The sequence below is a fragment of the Podarcis raffonei genome, chromosome 12 (assembly GCF_027172205.1).
Source record: "Podarcis raffonei isolate rPodRaf1 chromosome 12, rPodRaf1.pri, whole genome shotgun sequence".
NCBI lineage: Eukaryota > Metazoa > Chordata > Lepidosauria > Squamata > Lacertidae > Podarcis > Podarcis raffonei.
In genome coordinates this window covers 46,003,443-46,028,320 of record NC_070613.1, presented here as the reverse complement: position 1 = coordinate 46,028,320, position 24,878 = coordinate 46,003,443, and the positions used below count along the sequence as shown (strand labels likewise).

At 43.7% G+C, this 24,878-nt stretch overlaps 1 protein-coding gene and 1 pseudogene across 1 annotated transcript in view; both read right to left on the bottom strand.

Annotated features, from left to right (window-relative positions):
• LOC128398275 (collagen alpha-6(VI) chain-like) overlaps positions 1-23,399 on the bottom strand; it is a 64,378-nt gene extending 40,979 nt beyond the window's left edge. Inside the window, exons 1-5 of the mRNA XM_053359149.1 lie at positions 23,193-23,399; positions 20,433-20,476; positions 9,151-9,245; positions 6,969-7,598; positions 588-1,193 (exon numbers count right to left, since the gene is read on the bottom strand). Coding sequence (XP_053215124.1) covers positions 588-1,193; positions 6,969-7,598; positions 9,151-9,217 — 1,303 coding nt within the window. The 5' untranslated portion in view covers positions 9,218-9,245; positions 20,433-20,476; positions 23,193-23,399. The remainder of the gene's footprint in view (positions 1-587; positions 1,194-6,968; positions 7,599-9,150; positions 9,246-20,432; positions 20,477-23,192) is intronic.
• Positions 4,647-4,744, bottom strand: LOC128398584 (uncharacterized; annotated as a pseudogene).
• Positions 23,400-24,878: the final 1,479 nt, after the last annotated feature.

Here is a 24,878-nt window from a genome sequence, read left to right as displayed (position 1 = left end):
GACCCGGAAACTGCAATTAATCCAGAATGCGGCAGCTAGACTGGTGACTGGGAGTGGCCGCCGGGACCACATAACAGCGGTCCTGAGAGATCTGCATTGGCTCCCAGTACATTTCTGAGCACAATTCAAAGTGTTGGTGTTGACCTTTAATGCCCTAATCGGCCTCCGTCCTGTATACCTGAAGGAGTGCCTCCACCCCCATCGTTCAGCCCAGACACTGGGATCCAGCACCGAGGGCCTTCTGGCAGTTCCCTCATTGCGAGAAGTGAGGTAACAGGGAACCAGACAGAGGGCCTTCTCAGTAGTGGCATCCACCCTGTGGAACACCCTCCCTTCGGATGTCAAAGAGATAAACAACTACCTGACATTCAGAAGACATCTTAAGGCATCCCTGTTCAGGGAAGTTTTTAATGTGTGACATTTTAGTGTATTTTTGGTCTCTGTGGAAGCCGCCCAGAGTGGCTGGGGAAAACCAGCCAGATGGGCGGGGTACAAATAATAAATTATTATTATTATATTATATTTGAAACCTCAAAACAAAGAGCTGAAAGACCGAAGCTAGGACCAGATTACGTCAATGTCTTTACCTGATTTGAGCTGTTTTGTTATTTCAGGTTGGACATAGAGTCTGTCTTTTATTTGGTTGAAGAGTTTCTTGTGAAACGTCTTGTCCTGTTTGGGCAGGTCGGAAAATTCTGTCAGTTTGATAATATTCGGTTCTGACGGATATGACACAATCTGAGTCAACTGAGCGGCGTCTGCTCTTTCAACGCCGATGGCAAAGACAGTCACACCAGCCCTGCTAATGAGAGAAGCTGCCCCCCTTATATCATCATCCGAGGGCCTGTGGGTGATAATGGTGGCTACCTTCTCTACACTCCTTCTCCTGTCGGCAAAAACACGTTTTGTGGTCATATTAATGGCAGCACCCAAATGAGATTTCCCTTCTTTAGGGGAAAAGCTCCTAATTTTCTGAAGAATGTCCGTTTTCTTCGTTTCGTCTCTCAGAGAAGTTAATACTTTGGCCTCCGTGCTGTACGTCACAATGCCCATCCTTATGCACGCTTCCTTCACGTCGAGAGAGTTTACTGTGTTCTGCAAGAATTCTCTGATAAATTCAGCACTCGCCTGTGAAACACCCTCATCCACAATAAATACGACGTCTGCAACTGAGTCCTCATGGCACGTCAGAGCTGGGGGGGGGGGAATAGCACAGCATTAGTAACATAGCTGTCAACTTACAGATTTGAAAATAAGGGGCCAGCAGCCTCAAAAATAAGGGATCAGCAGCCAAAATAAGGGATTTTCCAGGCACAGGTATGCTAAAACTTCTGAGCCCCTCCAAGCCAAAGGCAGAAAGCCCAGCCAGCAGCCAAACGAAGCCTCAAGCAGTGGTTCCCACAGCGCAGCAACCTGGCAAAGGGGATGCAGCAAGGAAAACCACCGTCACCTCTCCGCTGGGAAGCGCTGAGCAAAGGCGAGTCCCCAGGCAACGCGGTTGATTTGATCGGCACAAGGCATGCAAGCTCCACCCCCCAGTCATTCTTAGACTCCTTGTTGGGTGAGCAACGCAGCCAAGCAACACAGCTGGAGCCTCCTTCCTCCCTGGCCGGTAGGGAGAGGAGCTGCTTCCTTTGAAACCCGGGAAATTTAAGGGACATCATCCATTTTTTAACTTAGTAAGCCTGCAGGAGAGAGGGGAAAATCAAATTACCACAGCTCTGAACCTGGGAACGGGCTGCCAGATGACGCTTGGGGAAAGCTTACTGACAGAACGGATTTGACAGCTAGTTAAAATAAGAGTAAGGCACTGTTTCCATTGTCCTCTTCTGCGTTTAAAATGGAGGAAAAAGTAACTGAAAATCGAAACTATGTTTACTGCTTGAGTTGTGCTTGAAAGAACCGATACAAGTGGAGACTGTTTCCCTCTAGAGGGAGCCTTTGAAACTGTTACAGGAGAGTAACTGGGAGGCCTCCAGCTGCAAGATAAGGATTCTGAGAACCAGAGATTGACCTTGGACTATTCAAAATGTTGATAGGAGAAGCAGTTGTGACTGCATTATGGAAGACAAACTATTTGCTGGAAGAGCTTCATAAAAAGACGGATGACATGAGGGTTGAAGTGACTAATTTGAGACAAAAAGCGAGCACTAACACAGAAATAATTCAGGACCTGGCACAGGAACCTACTTTGGCAGAACAAATGGTGGAGGAAAAGGAGAAAGTTGTTGTTTTTGAACCTAAAATAACACAAGCAGGATCCTTAGTTCCACAGAAGCAAATCGAGGACTATAAATTGAGGCCTTTTATGATTGAAGTTAGAAAAAACCAGATTTTGAAGACTGGATCCCGGCTTGGACTGAAGAAGGAAAGTTGGAGAGATCCCTCTATCCAGGGATTAATTGACTTTTGGGACATGGACTTGGATTTGGAGGAGATTGAAGTTTCGGGGGCCTTTGGATTTGGAGGAATGTCGAAATATGTCCTGAAACACTGTATAGACCCTAGCTTCAACTATGGAAATTTAGCTGAAATGCCCAGAAGGAATAAAAGTAATGTTAGGATGGAGTTCCCTCGAGATTTGCTCTTTAGCATTAAAGAATATGAAGAAGATCTGCAGAAGGGACCTGGAAAAGACTTAAGAGCCTAGGACATAAGAACTCCAGATTGATGGACTATATGGAATTGACAGAAAGGACTGGCAGAATCCGAAACCAGGGAGAGGAGTTGATGGAAGAAGATTGGAAAATTTAAAGTTTATATATAGAAATATCGCAAAATTAATGAGTGATAGAAAAATGGTGGATTGATATTTTATGGATTTAGCAGAAATGTTATAAGGAGTTAAGCATATATAAGTATTTTAGCTTTAATGTTAAAATAAGGTTAAAAAAAATGTTATTTATAATTTGATAGAGAATAGAGAGAGATGGAAAGGATTTGCTGAAATAACTAGTAGAAGTGGAATACAAAAAGGGAGGTGAGAGGAGGTCGAGGAAACAAGGGAATGAAAGAAATGTGTTTAGCTTAATGGGTTGTGTTTTGTATTGGTTATATATTGTATTGTTTATGTATTGTATTGTCCTTTTTGTTTTTTTTGTTTTTGTTTTTTATTCTTTCTCTTCTGTCTTTTTTCCTTTTAAAAGTAATAAATATTATTTTTTTAAAAAAAATAAGGGACAGCAGCGGGACACGGTGCTGGGATAAGGGAGTTTCCCGCCAAATAAGGGACAGTTGACAGCTATGGTTAGTAATCCACCTCCCCACCGCACAGTTTGTTTGCTAAAGTTTCTTAAGTGCACAAAGAATACTCTGCAGTCCTAGGCATTCACCGTCTCCTGAACTGCTTTGGGAATGTGCTTAGCAAAGCCATTCCTGCCATTAGGGGGGAGAGACTTGCTGAACCCCCCTCCCTCCACCAGGAAGAGAATCAAGTTGCTCTCTCTTGGAAGGATAGGGGTCAGCAAGATATCAGAAAATGGGTAGCCAGCCCCACTGGTACCATCTCCAGGGGGTCCTGGGGACCCGGGGACCCACAATTTTTTTGCTGTGGGTGTCCAGCCTCTGGCCCCTCCTGCCGCTGCCCCCACCTCTGCTAGCATTCTGATGGCAACAAACAGTTGCAGATTGTTTTTCAAGCTAATAGGATAATTGCGAATCTGCTTTTCACCATACGCCTGAAAGGTTCAAATCCCCCGAGTTACCTTTCAGATTTCTTATCAGGGAGACCAGTTCCATTCTCCCAAGAAAGAGCCAGGTGAGTTGTGCAGTGTCTCTTTAAGGGACAAACATTAAGGGAAGTGTGAGAGGATTGATAGGAAAATGCTTTCACTGTTGGATGCAAAGTCTGAGAGAGGCGACAGAGAGGGGGTTAGACATGCTGAGCTGGCAAAAAGTCTCGCCGATTCAGGCCAAGACAATCAGCAATCGGGACATTATTCCGCCAAGCTTTTTTCCTGCTCTTCTTATAAGTCAGAGATTTCTGCCCTGCAGCTTTGAATAAATAGTTGGTGCATTTCCACCTGGGGTGATATCCAGCTAAATTTCAAGAGCAGACCCATCGAAATTAATGGACCTAACTTAGCTATGCTCATTTATTGAAATGGAACTAAAGTGGTACCTTAGTTCTCAAACGCTGAAAACCCAGAAATAAGTGTTTTGGTTTTTGAACACTTTTTGGAAGCCGAACATCCGATGCAGCTGTCAGCTACTGTTTCCAGGGCGCCTGCACCAATCAGAAGCTGTGCCTTGGTTTTCGAACATTTTGGAAGTCAAACGGACTTCCGGAATGGATTAAGTTTAGCACTTTTGGTTTTTTCCTATTTATTTTGTGTTTTTTGTTTTTGACGCTTTTTTGGTTCATTTGTTTTTGTGACTGTGTGGAACCCAGTTCAGCTACTGATGGATTGATTTATTGATTGAGTAACTGCGAAAATGGATTAAAGCCCCTCAGACTGTGCTATAAAATAAATAAGACAGTATTGTAGATAATATATTAATTTAATCCATTTTTTCAGTCACACAATCAATCAATCAATCAATCAATCAGTAGCTGAACTGGGTTCCACACAGTTTTCATTTTATGGATCAAAAGTCTCGTTAGATAGTAAAATTCATGTTAAATTGCTGTTTTAGGGGTTGTTTTTAAAAGTCTGGAATGGATTAATTTGTTTTGCATTGTGCAGGGCCATGCTAATCTTCTCTGTATCGTTCCAATTTTAGTATATGTGCTGCCGAAGCGAGCCAGGAACTAATCTCAGCTGCGGAAAAAACATGTTCCCCTCTTTATTTTCGACTCTTTTGGGCGCAGGAATTTAACCTTAATTATTTACAATTTTTGTTTAACCCGCAAGAAAGAAGGGCTTTTTCGATGACTAGGTTCAATTCTAATCCTTCTAACCTCCTTTGGGGTAGGTTTGAGGGTATGGCAGAAGGAGATAGGATCTGCCCATGCGATGCCCACCTGGTGGAAACTCTAGCTCACATGGCCCTTAAATGTAAGATGTATGATGATCTCCGCCAACAATTTTTAGACCATCTATGTATTCCATAAAGAAGTCTGATCGCCGAAGAATTGATGCTTTTGAATTATGGAGCTGGAGGAGACTCTTGAGAGTCCCATGGACTGCAAGAAGATCAAACCTATATCCATTCTGAAGGAAATCAGCCCTGAGTGCTCACTGGAAGGACAGATCCTGAAGCTGAGGCTCCAATACTTTGGCGACCTCATGAGAAGAGAAGACTCCCTGGAAAAGACCCTGATGTTGGGAAAGATGGAGGGCACAAGGAGTAGGGGACGACAGAGGATGAGATGGTTGGACAGTGTTCTCGAAGCTACCAGCATGAGTTTGACCAAACTGCGGGAGGCAGTGGAAGACAGGAGTGCCTGGCGTGCTCTGGTCCATGGGGTCACAAAGAGTCGGACACGACTAAACAACAACAACAAAATGTATTCCAACATGGAAACCAGAGACAGAGGTTATACGCTTCTTATTACAGGGGAGAGACCAGGAGCTCACCAAGACAGTAGCTAAGTTTCTCTATTTGATTTTTTGTCGCCAAAGTACGCTACAGGATCCTGCCCTTGCTGGAGACCCACAGAGATGAAATAGATTGCTTGCCTCTTCTTCCCTTTGGCAAATGACTATACTGTCCCTCCTCCCCACACACTGCAACCCCAGTGTCATTTTTAAAAATACAAACATGACACATTAGATATGTACGTGATATGTACGTGTATCGTCTAGGAAACATTCACACCATACATTGCAAGCACTATGACACCACTTTCAACAGTCCTAGTTCCCCCGCCTCCAAGAATTCTGGGAACTGTGGTTTGTTAAGGCTCAAAGCGTCGTTAGGTGACGCTTATTCTCCATCACAGAGCTACAATTCCTGCAGTGATTTAACAACCGATCCTTCATCACAGCAAAGGCTGGGACTTTTAACTTTGTGAGGAGAACAGGGGTCGCCCAACCACTCTCAGCACCCTTAGCAAACTACCGCTCCCAGAATTCTTTGGGGGGAAGCCACGGCAATGTAAAGTGGTATCATAGCGCTCCCAAAGTTTGGTGCGAATGTGGTCCAAGTTTGGGATTTTCTGAATTTTGTCCAAAATGTATAAATTGCTGCTTGAATGGCATTTGAAGGATAAAGAGGTAAAGTCGGTTATGCAATGCCTTAAAAGAAAATGTGGTGAAAATGATGCATAGATGGTATATTACACCTGTCAAATTAGCTAAAATGTATAAAGTTAGTAATAAAGGCTGGAAATGTAAAGAAAAAGAAGGAACATTTTATCACATGTGGTGGGAATGTAAAAAGGTGAAAAGCTTCTGGGAGATGATATATAATGAGATAAAAAAATGTTGAAATAGACATTTATAAAGAAACCAGAAGCATTCTTATTGGGCATTGTAGGAAGTGATATAAATAGAAAGGAATGTAAGCTGTTTTTATACGCAACAACAGCAGCAAGAATGTTATTGGCCCAAAAATGGAAGCAAGAAGAATTACCGACGAAAGAAGAAGGGAGGATGAAATTAATGGACTATGCAGAACTGGACAAACTAACAGGAAGGATTCGAAATCAGCGGGATCAGAAATTCACAGAAGACTGGAGTAAATTTACAGATTATTTGAAAAGTATTTGTGATGACCGGACTACGTTTGTAGGTTTGCAAGAAGTTTTGTGACGAGTATTATTGGAATTATTGCAAAAATGGATAAAGGGGAGGAGGATTAGTTATGATAATTAAAGGTAATAAGAATTTAAGAAATGAATAAGAAGTGGTTAAAACGGTGGATCAGCAGAGGTGCTGAGGGAAGTCCAAAAAAAGATTGTATAAATGATGAAGATTTGTGGTATGTATTATAATTTCTATGTTAAAATTAATAAAAATTATTATGAGGAAGTTTGGGATTTTCTGACCCATGTTTCTGAAATTCTGCTGCCTTGTTTTCTTTACCTTCTGGAGATACAGGACCAACGGTTCCTGTGACACTTTCTGTCACACTTGGAGGTGCAGGCGTTGGCGTGGCCGTGAAAATCTCCATTTGTGCTGCCTTTCCAATAACTTCAGACATGTTTTGAGAAAACGCTAGGAGATCCCTTGGTGTACCAAATTTATAGTGGAATGGAGGAGTAGCTATTGACTGCAGCGCTTGAGGCACCGCCTCCTGGATTCCTAATGCGATTATTTTTATTCCATCCCGCCTCAGTCGGCTTGCTGCTTCTTCCACGGGATCATCCGACGTCGCTGAAGTTGTGACCACCACAATCTGGTTTCTGTCTTTTCTCGGGCTTCTGAAAAACGTCTCGTGGACCCTTCGTATGGCGTTCCCGGTCCTTAAAGGTCCACCTTTGAACGAAACCTTTTTGAGTTGGTTGAGCATGGGGGTCTTTGCTTTGTAGTCATCCAGCTGGAATTCAACCTTCACGTCATCACTGTATTGCACGAGTGCAATTCGATACCTGTTTGGGCCAATTGGGAGGCTGTTGATGATTCTGTTAACAAAGGATTTCACAGATGGAAAAGCCCTTCTCCCAAGGGCATCAGAGCTGTCGATCAAAAGGACAATATCTGCAGATTCAGAGGCTGAGAAAGCAGAAAATAAAAACTTAGTGCATAAGCTTATCAGGGCTTTACACAGACAATAAACATACCTTCCAACAAATTGAAGGTAAAAAAACAGGACCCCATCTTCCAGGACCGCATCTTCTCATTTTTTCTTTCTTGTGAGAGGACAGCAGCCATTTAGGGTGCTGTGATCTCTCATGATTCCCCTCCCCAAAGTGTTTTGGGGGGACATAGTGCCCCAAAACATGCCTTTTGGGGCACCACACAAGATCGTGGCCCCCAAAATGCTTTTCTTGTGGGAAATCACAGCATGAAATTGCACGAGATCACGGTGCCCAAAATGGCCGCCATTTTTTCCCCTCATGAGAAAAAATAGGTTGTCCTGGTTTTTCTGGGACAGTTGCAGGGTATGAATAAATAAAAAGAAGTGGAACCCGAATATGTAAAAATTATACAGTTTATCATGAATTCTCTTTTATTTGTTAATATTCTCTGATGTCAGAAATATACCAATATATCTATTGCTCTTGTGAACTTGTATCCTCAATTTATTGTACTTTGTATTTACACTGAAATTGCTTTAGTCTTTCTTGTAAATTGCTCTAGAGAAATGAAGGGCAGTGTAAAAATATCTTGAAGAATTAAGTGCATCAAATGTTATAACATGCCTCACATTTCCCTGTGGTCACACTTTGTCCTCCTAATTTACACAACACGCAAACAAAACTGGCTTGCTGTTGTCTGCCCCTGAATCCTTGTCTCATTAAAAATAATTTAATATTAAGGGTAACAATGATAATGCAATCTATACATGCACAGTCTTCTAAAGTTTCACATGTAGCTATCCCAGATCTGGCTCAATATATTTTGGCACCTGAGGCAAAAAAAAGAGGGGGGGGGGTGCAGTGCCCAGGGAACAACAGACCCGACCATTTCCTCCCTATGAGTGCGAGGAGACCAGCATTCTCTCCTATTGTAGAGATGGCATCGAGGGAGGGCTGCCATGGAGACAACAGATCCGGCCCTTGCTGCCATGGTGGTGGCAACAGCGGATGATGCATTCCTTGGAGGCCAGATCTGCTGCTGCCCCTGCGAATCCTGCCGCCTAAGGCACCTCACCTTGCCACATGGGTGAGCCGGCCCTGAACTCCGTCTCTCCCCCCCCCCCCCCGCTGCAAACCTACTACCAAATGTCTATTTGAAAGGAGCTTATGATCTAAATTGCCACCAGACTGTAAGGACCACTGAAAATTTAATAAAATTTATATAATTTTCTAAATTACATTTCAAAATATTCATTTAGACAAACTTAAATCAGTGACTTCCCTTCTTCTCTTTCTGTGGTTCATTTTGCATACTATACATCCCAGCATATTTTGCATTAACGAAACCATTCAATAATCCATTGTTACATCCATCAAAACTTATTTACACCGTTGAATTTATCTCAATGCTACCAGCGTCTTTAAATAGACACAATTGAAAATTGTGAAAATTGTGTTTATTTAGAACCACTGATCTTAACACGAAATATGACATGCTACATTTTTTTAAAAGGATACTGAATTACCAGGTCTCTGTGCTGTGGAAGTTTGTGCTCCGAGAGTAACCAGAAGAAAAATTAGAAACATCTTCATTCTGTGCACAAATGAGCCAGGAAAAAATCTGGAGGTGGGGAAGACATCATAATCACATTCATTTCATTATTTCATTTCATTTCACTGATACCAATTCTTCCTCCAATGAGTTCTAGGTGGCGTACAATACGATACAATAATCTTTATTGTCATTGTCCCATACAGAACAACGAAATTGAAAATCTACATCAGACATTCAGAAACCAACAAGCCTGCTATCCCAGCTATCGCAGCCTGTTTAGCCCCCTAAAAACTCTGATACCCCATAATTAAATACAATATACTCCCATAGAGACTACCTTAAAAAGGTAAAGGGACCCCTGACCATTAGGTCCAGTCATGACCAACTCTGTGGTTGCGGTGCTCATCTCGCTTTACTGGCCGAGGGAGCCGGCATTCAGCTTCCGGGTCATGTGGCCAGCATGACTAAGCCGCTTCTGGCAAACCTTCCGAGCAGTGCACGGAAATGCTGTTTACCTTCCCGCTGGAGTGGTACCTATTTATCTACTTGCACTTTTTGGTGTGCTTTCGAACTGCTAGGTTGGCAGGAGACTACCTTACACCGCATTTAAAACCAAAATCGCATTTGAATAGAAACTGTTTCTCAGGCAGCTAGTCCTAGTCTTTATAACCCTGTACCTTCTTCCAGAAGGCAGAAGCTGAAAGAGATCATTTCCGGGTTGCGCACTATCCTGCACTATCTCTGCAGCTTTCTTATGGCACCTGGAAGCATAGATTTGATCCAAGGTGGGAAGAGTGCACCCAGTTATTCTCTCCGCAGTCTTTACAACCCTGGACAACATTGTTTTTTCCTTGACTATGCAGCTCCCAAACCACACACACAGACCATAAGTTAATACACTCTCAACACTACAATGTTAAAATGCCATCAACAGGTCCTTTGACAGATTATTTTTCCGGAGGATACTCAGAAAATAGAACCTCTGCTGTGCTCTCTTCATCAGGTCTTTGCTGTTTTCTGCCCAGGTTAGATCATCTCTCAACTCCATTCCCAGAAATCGAAACACCGAGACCTGTTCCACACACTTCTCCTCAAAAATAAGTGGCGGAATTCAATTTATATTTCCTAAGGTAAAGGTACCCCTGCCCGTACGGGCCAGTCTTGACAGTCTCTGGGGTTGTGCGCCCATCTCACTCTAGAGGCTGGGAGCCAGCGCTGTCCGCAGACACTTCCGGGTCACGTGGCCAGCGTGACAAAGCTGCATCTGGCGAGCCAGAGCCGCACACGGAAACGCCGTTTACCTTCCCGCCAGTAAGCGGTCCCTATTTATCTACTTGCACCCGGGGGTGCGTTCGAACTGCTAGGTTGGCAGGCGCTGGGACCGAGCAACGGGAGCGCACCCCGCCGCGGGGATACGAACCGCCGACCTTTCGATCGGCAAGTCCTAGGTGCTGAGGCTTTAACCCACAGCGCCACCCGCATCCACAATAATCTCTTTTGTTTTCTTTAAGTTAAGGAGTAAGTTGTTCATGGTTCTCCTCCTCCTCATTGCATCCTCACAACAACTCTGCAAAGGTGGTTAGGCTGAGAAGCTGCGACCAGCCTGAGGTCACCCAGTGTCAGGGACTGGCTAGATGAGGAGAAGTAGGGGACAGTGCCTGAGAAAGAGGGTGAAAGGTCAAGGGTCAAGGGTCAAGGGCGAAGGGTCAAGGGCGAAAGGTCAAGGGTGAAGGTCAAGGGTGAAGGGTGAAAGGGTGAAAGGTCAAGGGTCAAGCCTGAGGTCACCCAGTGTCAGGGACTGGCTAGATGAGGAGAAATAGGGGACAGTGCCTGACAAAGAGGCTTTCAGGGCGAGTGCAGAAGAAGATAGTATGGATCCAGGTTTGTGGTGATGGGAAACAGGACAAGGGACAAGGGCGAAGGGACATGGGTGAAGGGACAAGGGTGAAGGGTGAAAGGTGAAGGGTCAAGGGTCAAGGGTGAAAGGTCAAGGGCCTCTTCAGTCCAGTCCCTGACCAGAAGAAGAAGAAGAAAAGAGCTGGGGAACATTGGAGGGTGAGGAACAGGAGAAAGCCAGCAGGTGCAGCAGCCCTGAACAGAGGCAGGAGTAATCCCAACGAAAGAACAGTGGCAAGAAAAAGTGATGAGCTATGCAGAACTGGCTAAATTGACATACAAACTGTGGGACAAGGGCAACTGTGGCTTTAAGGAAAAATGGGAACTTTTTACAAATTTTCTAAAATGGCAACAAAATGAACTGGACTCCTTGGCAGGTTTTGAAGAAACATACACAAATTTATTGGTTGATAACATGACAGATAGACAACGTGAAGATATGTATAATTTTCTAACATGCAGAGAATAATATGTGCAGAGAAATCAGAGAGAGGAGCTGAGAGAAATCCTGGTGGGGGGAGGGAGGGATGGAAGGGGGGAAATAATGTATGTGATTATATGGTTTGATAATTTGTGATGTTGAAATATATATATATATATATATATATATATATATATATATATATACACACGAACAGAGGCAGGAGTGAGATGTGATAGAGCCAGTACCAGAGCCAGTCAATAGCATGTCCCTTAAGAGCCTACAAGACCCCCTTCCTTCCCCTAAAACCAGGCATTTCATCCACGTCACAGAGCAGAAAACCAGACAGAGACAGAAAGGGTCCCTTGGCAGCCGCCGTAGGCAGCAGGAAGGGTCTGACACATACAAAATGAGTTGGTGTGGGAAGGAGCGGGCACCCTGGGCAAGAGCTCAAGCCTTGTGGGAGTGCACTTTATGGATCTCTGTGTGTTTCTGTTTGATGCTAATAAATGAACCGATTAAGAAACTCACCGTGTGCCTGGTTTCTCTCAGCTGTTCGCCTGTCAGCTACCTCATAACAACCAGGGAGTTTTGTGGCAGAGCGGGGATTCGAACCTTGATCTCCCAGGTCAAAGTCCAACACTATAACCATTACACCGCACGCTGGCTGAATGGTACCACTTTTATGCATTAAAAGACAATTTGTTCTCCTGCCTTAGAAAACCAGTTGACTCCAGCTCACTGCCCCGGGTAGCACCCCAGCTGTCAACTCAAACACCTTCAACACAAAAGAGGGCACATACCTGGGTCTCCCTCTGAAGATAGATAGATACAGTGGTACCTCGGGTTAAGTACTTAATTCGTTCCAGAGGTCCGTTCTTAACCTGAAACTGTTCTTAACCTGAAGCACCACTTTAGCTAATGGGGCCTCCTGCTGCCACCGCGCTGCCGGAGCACAATTTCTGTTCTCATCCTGAAGCAAAGTTCTTAACCCGAGGTACTATTTCTGGGTTAGCGGAGTCTGTAACCTGAAGCGTCTGTAATCCGAGGTACCACTGTAATTTCTTACGGCCGGAGACCAGCTTATAAAACACACTTGGGAGTGCAATTCCAGAAGGAAAACAAACATTTAAAACAATGTACAACAATAAATTTAAAATTTATAAATGTGATAAGCGTATAGACACTTAAAACTTTAAGATAAGCTACCGCAGAGAGATGATCCAGAGTCATCCATGGAACCAAGTTTGGGGATTTTCTTAACGAACTAGTTTGAGTCGGGGAATGGTCTGCGCCTACAGATCTGTACACAGAATCTGGCGACCATCCGGGTCATCTTATGATCTTTGCCTAACAGGAAAAGGTCCAATTTTTGCTTTTCCAGGAGGTCAGCAAGCCTCGCCAGCAGGGGACCAATAGTCTCACTACGTGCCTCTTCATAAAAGGGACATCTAAAGAACAAGTGCTCTGGGCTTCGTATGAACAACAGCAAAGTCTCCGAGAATATGGGACTTTTTTAAAGGATCCTTCCAGGACCTGTCTCCCTCTGAAATGAGGATGGGGTGCTTTTGGTATCCTACCCCCTCTTCAACTGGATGAGCTCCCTTGAGCAACACAAAAAAACTTATGAGAACTCCAGAACTAAAAATATACACATCCAAGCATGCGAGCCAGTTCCCATTAATGTGACTCAGGCGTCATAACTGAGATCCAAAGAGCCACTTTAGGAAGTCTAAGGGGCGTGAGCTTGACCAGTGGGATTTTTAAAAAATGTCTCCTTCGAACATTAGTCCTCCATGCATATCAGAAGCTGTTTCTGAAGCTCCCCTCTGATTCAAAAGCAGTCTGCCATATGGCGCGAGCTGAGAAACACGAGCAGAACTCATTGTGCAATTCCTTGGAGCCAGAGAAATATCTAGCCTTTTTAAACATCTCTGTTTCACCCTCTGGCTTTATGAACTTAATCAGGCAGACAAAAAGAAGCCATAAAAAGCCTAGCGGAATCACAGAATCATGGAGTTGGAAGGGACCACAAGGCCCATCTGGTCCAACTCTCTTCAATTCAGGAGTCCAATTACATACGACCTGCAATTTCCTCATTGCATTTATGAAAGGAAAGGTAGACCCAACCTATTTTTTCTCTCAACTGACTGATGGCCAGGTTTAATTCAAATCCACCCAACCTCCTTTGGGGAAGGTTCTCAGGCAGGGTGGAAGGAGAAAGAACTTGCCCATGTGGAAGACCACCTGGTAGAAACCCTTACACGTATGGTTCTTAATTGTAAACTACAGTGGTACCTCAGGTTAAGTATTTAATTCATTCCAGAGGTCCGTTCTTAACCTGAAACTGTGCTTAACCTGAAGCACCACTTTAGCTAATGGGGCCTCCTGCCGCCGCGCCACTGGAGCAGGATTTCTGTTCTCATCTTGAAGCAAATTTCTTAACCCGAAGTACTATTTCTGGGTTAGTGGAGTCTGTAACCCGAAGCGTCTGTAACCTGAAGCGTCTGTAACCTGAGGTACCACTGTATATGCTGATCTCCATCAGCAATTTCTAGATCAACTCTGTATCCCCAAATGGAAACCAGAGTTGGAGGTCACACATTTTCTATTACTGGGGTATGATCAAGAGCTTACCAAGTTAGTGGCTAAATATCTCTATTTGGTTTTCTGTTGTCGAAATACACTGCAGACGTCTGATCTCCCTGGAGACCTTGAGATGTGACGATAGACTGCTCTGCCTCCTTTCTTATAGCAAATGTTTTGTGCCACTGGGGAAGTGGTAATTCTGTATTGATTTGTTTTGGATGTTTGTATGTGATGCCAATAAAAGGTCTGATGATGAATAGATGAAAGTTGAGGATAGGATGATGGCAATCAGAGAAACCCCCCTTCCCAAGGTTTAGCATCTGTGGCCAGCTGGGTCCAAGAGTGTAACTATGGGGCAGAGAGAGACCAGTGGGGAAACCTCTCCAGTATGCAGACTCTCGCAACCGTCCCGATTTTACTGGGAAATCCTGGATTCACAGAAGCATTCCCCACTTCAGTTTGAACCTGGGAATGTTTCCCTTTCCCTTTCCAGAACTGCCACCGAGCTCTGGGAGGAGGAAGGGGAGCTGGTCAAGCCTCTCCAGGGCTGCTGCCGCCGGCCTCCTCCCTTTTGCAGATTGTAGTGGCAGCTGGAGAGCAGGCAGAAGAGGAGGGGTTGCTACCGCCAAGCCCAGTCCCCAAAGACATGCTGGAACCAGCAACTCTGGCCCTCCTGCTGCGGGAGTCACTCCCCCCTGAGACTTCCCTCAGCTCCTCTCTCTGATTTCTCAATTGTTCTCTGCATACTATAAAAATGTATAAATCCTTATATTATCTATCTACTATGTTAACAATCAATAAATTTGTGTATTTTTATTCAAAACCTGCCAAGGAGTCCAATTCATTTTGTTGTCTTTTTAAGTAATGTGTGAAAAGTTCCCATTCTTCTTTAAAGTCACAGGTATCCTTATCTCACAATTTGTATGTCAATTTAGCTAGTTCTGCGTAGTTCATCAATTTCTCTTGCCACTCTTCTTTTGTTGAGGTTTCCTCATTCTTCCATCCTTGTGCTATCAAGACTCTTGCCGCTGTTGTTGCATACATAAATAAATTCTTTGTTTTCCTTGGCAGGTCTTGTCCTACAATCCCTAACAAAAATGCTTATTTTTTTTTTTTTACAAATGTCATTTTAAACATTTTCTTCAATTCATTATATATCATTTCCCATTTTTTTAATTTCTCTACATTCCCACCACATATGAGCCATTGCTCCTCTTCTCCAGCTTGGCATCAGCACTGAGGAAGCAGCCTCCACAGCACTCTGGTGCGTCGCAGACCAGTGGAGGAGAGATGCTCTTTCTCTCTGTCACTTCCACCCCTTTGATGTCCCCGGATCCATAGGTAAGAATGTTGGTGGGTATGAGAATGGCTTCTTCTTGAGGTTTTGCAGGGTCTTGAGGGAAAGCCCGTGTGTGTGTGTGTGTGTGTGTGTGTGTGTGTGTAAATAAATTTTGATGATGTGCAATGTCCAGACTCTTTATATTCAAAAGAACTTGACTTTCATAAACATATATAACTGAGAAGAACAACCCAAACCGACCACACTGACACACACTGTCCTTGGCAACATCCAGAGAAACCTCTCTCAGCAGCCATTCTCTCTCTGGACTCAGCTATATAGCTGCAAATAAAATGTTTTAAGTGTGTTGTGAAGTGCATTATACACTAGATGACACTAGATGGCGGTGGTGAGCTATGGCAAATTCAATATATGTTTCAAAACTTTTTTTTTAAAAAAAAGCCTTTTCACAACATTTCTTTTTTATGTGTCTAGATTCCACCTCTCTCTCGCACACACAGAGAGACAGAAGAACAGAAAAACAGTTAAAAACAACAGTTACTTGAATAACAATCACAACAGAATGGAATGCCTCTCTTATGTGACTCACAGTCAGCCAAACGCATGAGGGAGCTACCACCAAAGGAAAAACCCCTAAAAATGCACAGCAATTCAACATAAGCAAACATCCCCATTTCAGGGAATTAAACCATTATCCTTAACAGCCCTTGCCGAGCCTCATGCACCTCCCCACCCTCATCACTGGGGTGGCAGCAGGACTTTCCCCCTCAGGCACCAGAACATCTCTGCACACTTTTGCTTTTGGCTCTTCCTTCTACTGGCATGTGGACGCCAAGATGCCAAGAAAAGGAATTGACTGGTGGCTGAGAAAGTTTCCCCACCCCTGGCTTCATAAACTGAAACTGACACAGCGACAAATGGAAGAAGATGCCTTCACCCCGGTATGGCTCCCTTTTATCCCATAGACAGCCCAACAAGACAACGACAAGAATCCACCAACAGCATACAAATCAATATGGGTAACCTGATCCAAAACACCCACCCACCCCACTCACACATGAAAACAATGTTCACTACGGCCAATCACAAACAAACAACCACACCCTAGGCCAACCCCAACTTCTCTCACCACCAAAGGAGCACAAGCGAATAGTAAAGAGAACCCGCTCAAGCAACGCTGACACAAAACCCCACACACACATTAAATAAAATGGAAACATCGCCACGCCACGCTACCTCTACTCACCGTGGCCCCTTCCACCTCTTTGCCCCTTTTATTCCTAATGTAAGACTAATGTCTCAACAAATGAATCTGTAGAAAATGTAACTTGAAAAAAGGGACATTACACATCCTTTTGTAAACCGAGTAATCTTTAATAAAAAAATACGTTAAAAACAAAACAGTTGCCAGCATTTTTTCTGGATGCGAAGCCCGATGTAGGAAATCATTTTACTGTACTGGTTTTTCCTTTCACTGTCTATTAAGAGTATTACAAAAGACATGAACCTAAACAAAGATGAGGTCACTAGGGCAGGATGGGAGAAGCAGCTTTCCTCTCACAATTTGGCACATTGAAACTTGCCCTCTATTTTATTCACCATGTTAGGATTGATCTTTATTTACTCTAACATACTTCTGGTGTGGCTAATCAGTCCCACTCTCCCCCCCCCCACTTCGAAATCCAACAGCTGTTTCATAATTTTTTCCCCATTTGAAATCCATCCATAAACCGTTCATTTTGTCCATCTGTTTTGAAGTATGGAGTTTTTATCAGATGTAAGGGATCAAGTCCTTTGCCAAATGGTAATCAAATTTCTTTGAAACCAAAAGCTACAAGCGAGAGCCAATTCTCAGTCCTCCGCAGAACAAGCGAATGTTCCCACAAATGCATATTTTTCATTAGAGGTCCCAATAACTTGGATACACTAATGGCGATGAGTCCAACCATTGCATCCATCTAGCTCAGTATTGTCTACACACTGACTGCAGTGTCTCTAGGTTTTCAGGCAGGAGGCCAGCGCTACCTGGAGATTGCCAGGGATGACCTGGGCACTTTTGCATGCAAATATACTGACTGCTCTTCTGAATTTCTGAATCTTTATAAACCCAGCCTTTCTTTTAAACTTCTTCCGTCTTTCAGTGCCTCATTAACCCATCTCAAACCATTTATTTGCAAAGATCCTGGGGGTGCAGTTGTGCTCATGGAAGTCACTGTGCTATACATGCGAATCTGTAGATAAGAAGGTAAAGGTAAAGGGTAAAGGGACCCCTGACCATTAGGTCCAGTCGTGACCGACTCTGGGGTTGCAGCGCTCATCTTGCTTTATTGGCCGAGGGAGCCGGCGTACAGCATGACTAAGCCGCTTCTGGCGAACCAGAGCAGCACACGAAAACACCGTTTACCTTCCCGCCAGAGCGGTACCTATTTATCTACTTGCACTTTGACATGCTTTCGAACTGCTAGGTTGGCAGGAGCAGGGACCGAGCAACGGGAGCTCACCCCACCACAGGGATTCAAACTGCCGACCTTCTGATTGGCAAGTCCTAGGCTCTGTGGTTTAACCCACAGCGCCACCCGCGTCCCTCGTAGATAGGAAAGGGGATATTAAATTAGATGTGCTCTGCCCTTTCTCTTACTTTTCTTCTTCTTATTTTTGTACTCATCTCAAGTCCAACTCACCCACTGAACCCTGTGAGGGACTGACTAGCTGGCCAGAAGCCAGTGAACATGTCACAAGAGTTAGCAGGAAGAGGAGAGGCAAAGACCCGGGGGGAACCTCAGCTTTCTTTCGATTTCTGGAGAAGGGGTCTCTGGCACTGATATATAGGCTGTTTGCAAAGTTGGCAGGAGAGAATGAAGACCTCCAGTGAAAAGTCATGCAGCTGCTACCTAAAGGAGGGGGCAGACCAGCTTTTACAGTCATACCTCGGGTTACAGACGCTTCAGGTTGCATTTTTTCAGGTTATGGACCGCCCAAACACGGAAGTACAGGAACGGGTTACTTCTAGGTTTCGGGGGTTGTGCATGCGCAGAAGTGCTAAATCGCACTTTGCACATGCGCAGAAGCGCCGAATCGCAACCCACGCAGACATGCCGCTGCAGGCTGCGAATGCTGCGGTTGTAAACGTGCATCCCACGCGGATCACGTTCGCAACCCAAGCGTCCAGTGTATTTTATTTTTTAGCATTTATGCTAACATGTTTGTACTGAACTTGCCATGGGTTTATATGATGTTCCCTGTTTATCGGTCATTCATCCCAATAACCTCACACTGAGATTATGCAGCTTTGCTGGCTACTCTTGGTTGTCTCCCACTTTCCTGTCATTTCCTGTCATGGGACAACTGCAGAAGCTGACGGATAACAAGCAACTTTTGTGGGACTAAACAGCCTGCCTGGAAGTGTGCTAACAGCTGCATCTGCTAGACTGGTGACTGGGAGAGGCCGCCGAGACCACAGTCCTGAAAAACCTACATTGGTTCCCAGTACATTTCCGAGTCCTATTCAAAGAGTTGGTGTTGACCTTTAAAGCCCTAAACGGCCTCAGCCAGGTATACCTGAAGGAGCATCTCCACCTCCATCGTTCTGTCCGGACACTGAGGTCCAGCTACGAGGGCCTTCTGACGGTTCCCTCTCTGCAAGAAGTGAGATGACAGGGAACCAGGCAGAGGGCCTTCTCAGTAGTGGTGCCCACTCTGTGGAACGCCCTCCCAGCAGATGTCAAGGAAATAAACAGCTTTCTGACTTTTAAAAGAAATCTGAAGGCAGCCCTGTTTAGGGAAGTTTTTAATGTTTGATTATTATTTTTTTGCTTTATTATTATTATTACTAATATTCTGTTGGGAGCTGCCCAGAGTGGCTGGGGAAACCCAGACAGATGGGTGTGGTATAAATAATAAATTATTATTATTATTATTATTATTATTATTATTATTATTATTATTATGGTACCTCGGGTTAAGTACTTAATTCGTTCCGGAGGTCTGTTCTTAACCTGAAACAGTTCTTAACCTGAAGCACCACTTTAGCTAATGGGGCCTCCTGCTGCCGCCGTGCGATTTCTGTTCTCATCCTGAAGCAAAGTTCTTAACCCGAGGTACTATTTCTTGGTTAGCGGAGTCTGTAACCTGAAGCATATGTAACCTGAGGTACCACTGTATCATCACCATCATTATTATTCAGTTCTAAAGATGATGGGGAGTCTTCATAGATACAAGAGGCTCCCCAAGGCAATCACCTTCCATGTGTTAGGTGACAAGCATAGGGATGGAGAGACTTCACAGCTAGTGCTTTCATGATCTCTACCTCTCCTCACGAGGCAACCTCCCCAATCTGCAGCACCCAAGGAGTGCTTTAGACAGCTGGAGTCCATGATCAAGGTATATCTTCTGGGCTTCGTACTGCAGAGCCAGAACGTCATTACAGAAGCTCACGCATTGTCCTCCTGGATATTGCCTGGACTACATTCCAAGAAACACTGTCCTGGCTAGCCTAGAAAGTCTGCCCGCAGTTAGGCACTGAGCCAGGCTTTTGAAAGTAGATATGTGGGACTACTTACAAGTACATTTACTTTTTGTTAGTGATGGCAGGCGGCCACAGGAAACGGGAGGGCAAAGTCTCTCCTTGCAAAGAATGCTTCAGTGAAACAAGGCATGAATCTCCTGAAGTTCTCCACTCAAACACATTTTTTTCCTTATTATTATTATTTTATCTACACCCACACAAAAAAACAAACTCCAGTTCAATAAGGACAGGGCTAAGCCCAATAACCAAACAGCCCAACAAACACTGAGCGTATTGAATATCAGCTGGAAAAAAAGAGAGGGGAACCTGGGTGGTAGAGGTAGAACATCTGGCTGCAACATCTGGCTTCAAGGTATATTTATTACTTTAAGTAAATAAAGTTGGAGTCTTAACAGAAAAAAATTGACCCAATTTCCTAATGAAGCATCAGACAATGAAGAAGAAGAATTGCCTATATATTTCTCATCACCACACCCCACCAGTAATTTTATAGAGTTAGAAAACAGCAGCAAGAGGACTTACCTGTATATTTTGGGTCACTCCAACTCCAAAAGCACATCACGGAGCTGGAAAACATGCAGGAAATAATAATAAAAAATCAAGCAGGTTTAGCATATTTCCTTAAAACAAGGGTTTGAGGATTTTTTTAATTTTAAAAAGGATAGCATGATAACGATTTATGAAATTGTACACGATGTGGAGGAAATATTTTCTCCCTCTTCCGTAATATTTGAACCTTGTGTCACCCAGAGAAACTGACAGGGGCTGCATTCAGGACAGTCAAAAGGGTACACTCTCACAATGAATGCGTAGAGATGTCCGCTAGCTTAGATGGTTTTAACAGAGCATTAGAGAAATTAATGGAGGATAAGCTTGTTGATGGTGATTAGCCACAATGGCCAAAAGGAACTTCTCTGACTGCCAGGTTTAATTGGGGTGGGGATGAAGAAGAAGAAGAAGAAGAAGAAGAAGAAGAAGAAGAAGAAGAAGAAGAAGAAGAGGAAGAGTTTGGATTTGATATCCCGCTTTATCCCTACCCGACAGAGTCTCAAAGCGGCTAACATTCTCCTTTCCCTTCCTCCCCCACAACAAACACTCTGTGAGGTGAGTGGGGCTGAGAGACTTCACAGAAGTGTGACTGGCCCAAGGTCACCCAGCAGCTGCATGTGGAGGAGTGGAGACGCGAACCTGGTTCCCCAGATTACGAGACTACCGCTCTTAACCACTACGCCACACTGGCTCTGTAATATAGAAAGTTACTGCACAGAGAATGTTAGACTGTTGATCTATCTAGCAGCACTGACTAGCAGAGGTTCTGCAGGGCTTCCCAACCCTACCTTTAAATGCTGGTGAATGAACTTGTGATCTTCTACAAAGCAAGCGTGTGCTCTACCACTGAATGATGGTCCTTCTCAGTGGGAGAGAACTGTGATCTGTTTGACCACTGTGAAAAACTGAATGCTGGACCAAATGGAACTTATGTTTATAGTCCTCTGACAGGGAAAAATATGGAGATAGCAGTGTACAGGGCAGCAATCTCACACCTAGGAGTAAGTCCCAAGGAACTCAGTTGGTTTTACTTTTGAATGGACCATATATAGCAAAAAATGAAAATCAAATGCTTTCACTTTACTATTAAGACGCTCACATTTAATCTCTGATGATAGTTGTATGTGAAAGTTCTGCTTCTATTACACAGTGACAGCAATAATTGCAGAGGGGAGGAGAGAAATGAATTGTGGTGTGATCTACTAAATTAGGGTTGCCAGTTTTGGGGTAATTTCACACAAAAATTAAAGTCTTTGAGCTATTTTTTACAGGAAATCGCCAAAAATGGCACTGCAGAGATGGGTTGCCATACATCCGGATTTTCATGGACATTGTTTGCGATTTCCGCCCAGACACTGCTTCCGACTGCATTATTCCTTATATGTTCGGAATCTGTATTTTAAATTGTGTGTTTTGTCGGAATAGCTTGCCCAAACAAACTTCCAGACTGAGTGGGGGAAATGTGCCGTTGAAGAAGTTTTGCTGTGTGCTTAGTTTGCTCTAGAGGCTAACAGCACAATCTACGCAGAAGTCCCGTTGATTTCAGTGGGGCTAGTTCAGGTTAAGGAGGCACAGAATTGCAGTCTCTGCTTGGGAGTAACTCCTAATAGACTCAGTGGGGCTTAATTTTGAGAAGATGTATACAGAATTGCAATGTTATAAAAAGGGGAATCGACAGTATGCACCAACCGATAGACAAATCTGTAATAGAATGCTCAGTACTAGAAGAAAATTCATACAGAAACAAACCATGGATGTCAACAGTCATGTTGTGTTCCAACAATAATCTCATTGCCCCCCCTCAAGATTTTGCAGAATAAGAGGATCACAAAGCAGTGGTTACTGTTACATTGAGCAGTCATAGATTAGTACCTTTAAACTAATGTCATCCAAGGAAAGTTAAATAGGTGCTTAAATCTCCTAGGAAATCAATAGGACTTTAAAAAGTGCTTAGCGGTGAATAGATTACATCCATGGAGGATATATATTTTATTTATGCTTTCTTCTGCACTTGTGAAGGCCAGTGAAATATTCAAGAACTGTGCAGGAGGGAAAGGAAAGGAATGCACATGGTATCAGAATGATGCTACGCTTAGAAAAGAATGGTGTATATATCCACAAAGCAATTATCACCAGCATCACAAAAGAAGAGTAAAGATTCAAATTCAAAAGCGTACCCTATGCACATTTTTTTTTAGTTTAAAATCAGAGTGAAGTACTGAACACAGGTATTGGGCACAAGAGTTAGTTATGCATTCTTAAAACAAAGGTTTCCAATACCAGAATGCAATAGCTTAAGTTTTGAGAGAGAAAGAGAGAGTATTTATTAAGGCAACATCAAAACATTAAAACAGCATAATTTTAAACAAAATAAAAGCACATTTCCAACTTATTTTCAAAATTCTAAAACACTCTGGGCTCCTTTGGGAGGAACGACAGGATGTAAACTGAATAAATAATGATGGGAACAATTAAAAACATTCAGAGCTTCTAAGAACACTTTGAAGCAATCACATACAGTCACGACCTCTCATTTCAAATTGGACTGTAAAATCTGCAGTCAGTAATGTCTTTCTTTAGTATATCATGTCAAGGGTGGGGGGCTGGGGGGGAAGCCACCTCAACATCTACACCCCAGGAAAGTCTTCTGACAAAACAGTAACTTTAAAAAATGGAGGTTTTGATCTCAACAACTTCAGCAACCCCTGACGAGCAATGAATGAAGACACTTACCAATTGACAAGGTAACTGCGCAACTTCGTCAACCGCAAAGTGGCTCAGGAAAGACTGGCCCTTTTATGAGCAGCAATGTCAGCAACATCCCATAAATCTTCTCCCAAGGCAGCAAATTGGAACAAATTCTCTGGAAAAGCAAGCAGCACCACCCACCCTTGATATTAGTTACTGCATCATTATCTCTGAATCCACAAAGGCCATAGTGGCATTTTCAGAGGGGATTTCCTCTCTTCCACCCTGTGCAACTGGACTGCAAATTGCTGGATAGAAAAGAACTTGGTTTCTTGTGAATTTTTTTAAAAATGCTGGTCAGAATGCTGAATTCTCCTCTCTTTCATTCCCCCCCCCATCTGTTAGTCCCCCTACCTCTTATCACAAGCTCAACTTCGCTAGCCAAATAATATAGCAAAACTACTGGCAGTGGTTATTTGCAGAGGAGTAGCTGGCTGCTCACCATATTAAACAAGGTGACAGCCAAAAGCAAAAGCCCCAACCCAAAACGTTGTTTGGTAGCATTTCAGGAGACATGGACACAGAACGGAGAACCTTTCTGTGCAGTTTTTTTGTGTGTGTGTGTTTCTCCGATGCACAGAGCCTGCACAGCTTGCCCCGAAGCTGCGCTTCTGTCGAGGGAATGGTATACTGTCGAGTGTGACTTGCCAAGCTAGCAGTTCGGAAGCACGCCAGTGCAAGTAGATAAATAGGTACCACTATGGCGGGAAGGTTAACGGCGTTTCCGTGTGCTCTGGTTTCCGTCACGGTGTTCCTTTGTGCCAGAAGCGGTTTAGTCATGCTGGCCACATGACCTGGAAAGCTGTCTGTGGACAAATGTCAGCTCCCTCAGCCTGAAAGCGAGATGAGCGCCACAACCCTATAGTCGCCTTTAATTAGACTTATCTGTCCAGGGGTGCTTTACCTTTTACCTTCTTCTCCTTCTCCTTCTCCTTCTCCTTCTCCTTCTTCTTCTTCTTCTTCATTGTACTTATATTCCACCTTATACCCATATATCACCCAATATCTATAGTCTAATTAAACTCTGATTCTTTTTCAGAACTACAGTAAGGATTTTCTACTGCATGAAATTCTAATACATGGGTTGGCAAACTAGGGCCCAGGGGCCGGATCCGGCCCAATCGCCTTCTAATTCCGGTCTGCGGACGGTCTAGGAATCAGTGTGTTTTACATGAGTAGAATGTGCCCTTTTATTAAAAATGCACCTCTGGTTTATTTGTGGGGCATAGGAATTCATTCATATATTTTTTCCCCAAAATATAGTCCAGCCCCCTCCCCCCACAAGGTATGAGGGACAGTGGACCGGCCCCCTGCTGAAAAAGTTTGCTGACCCCTGTAATCTAATAGGTAAATGTTTTGATGCTGTTGCAAATTTTACTATGCATGCCCCACAGAGATTCTTCATTGCTATCCAAAATATTTGATGTGGGATTCGAGGTGTTTTAAAATCCTGGTTACTCATTCCTCCACAACTCTGTTTTGCAGGCTATGATTCCACTTTACCTCAAATGATTGAAAAGATAAGATGTTGGTCTGATTGACATTTCACACTGTGCCGAATTACTTTCATGAATTTAATGTCAATTAATGTAAAAGGGGGGAAAACAAGTTCTGCATGTTAAAACGCAGTATCAGGACAAGATGCAAGCACTGAAACAAGATCACAAGAGA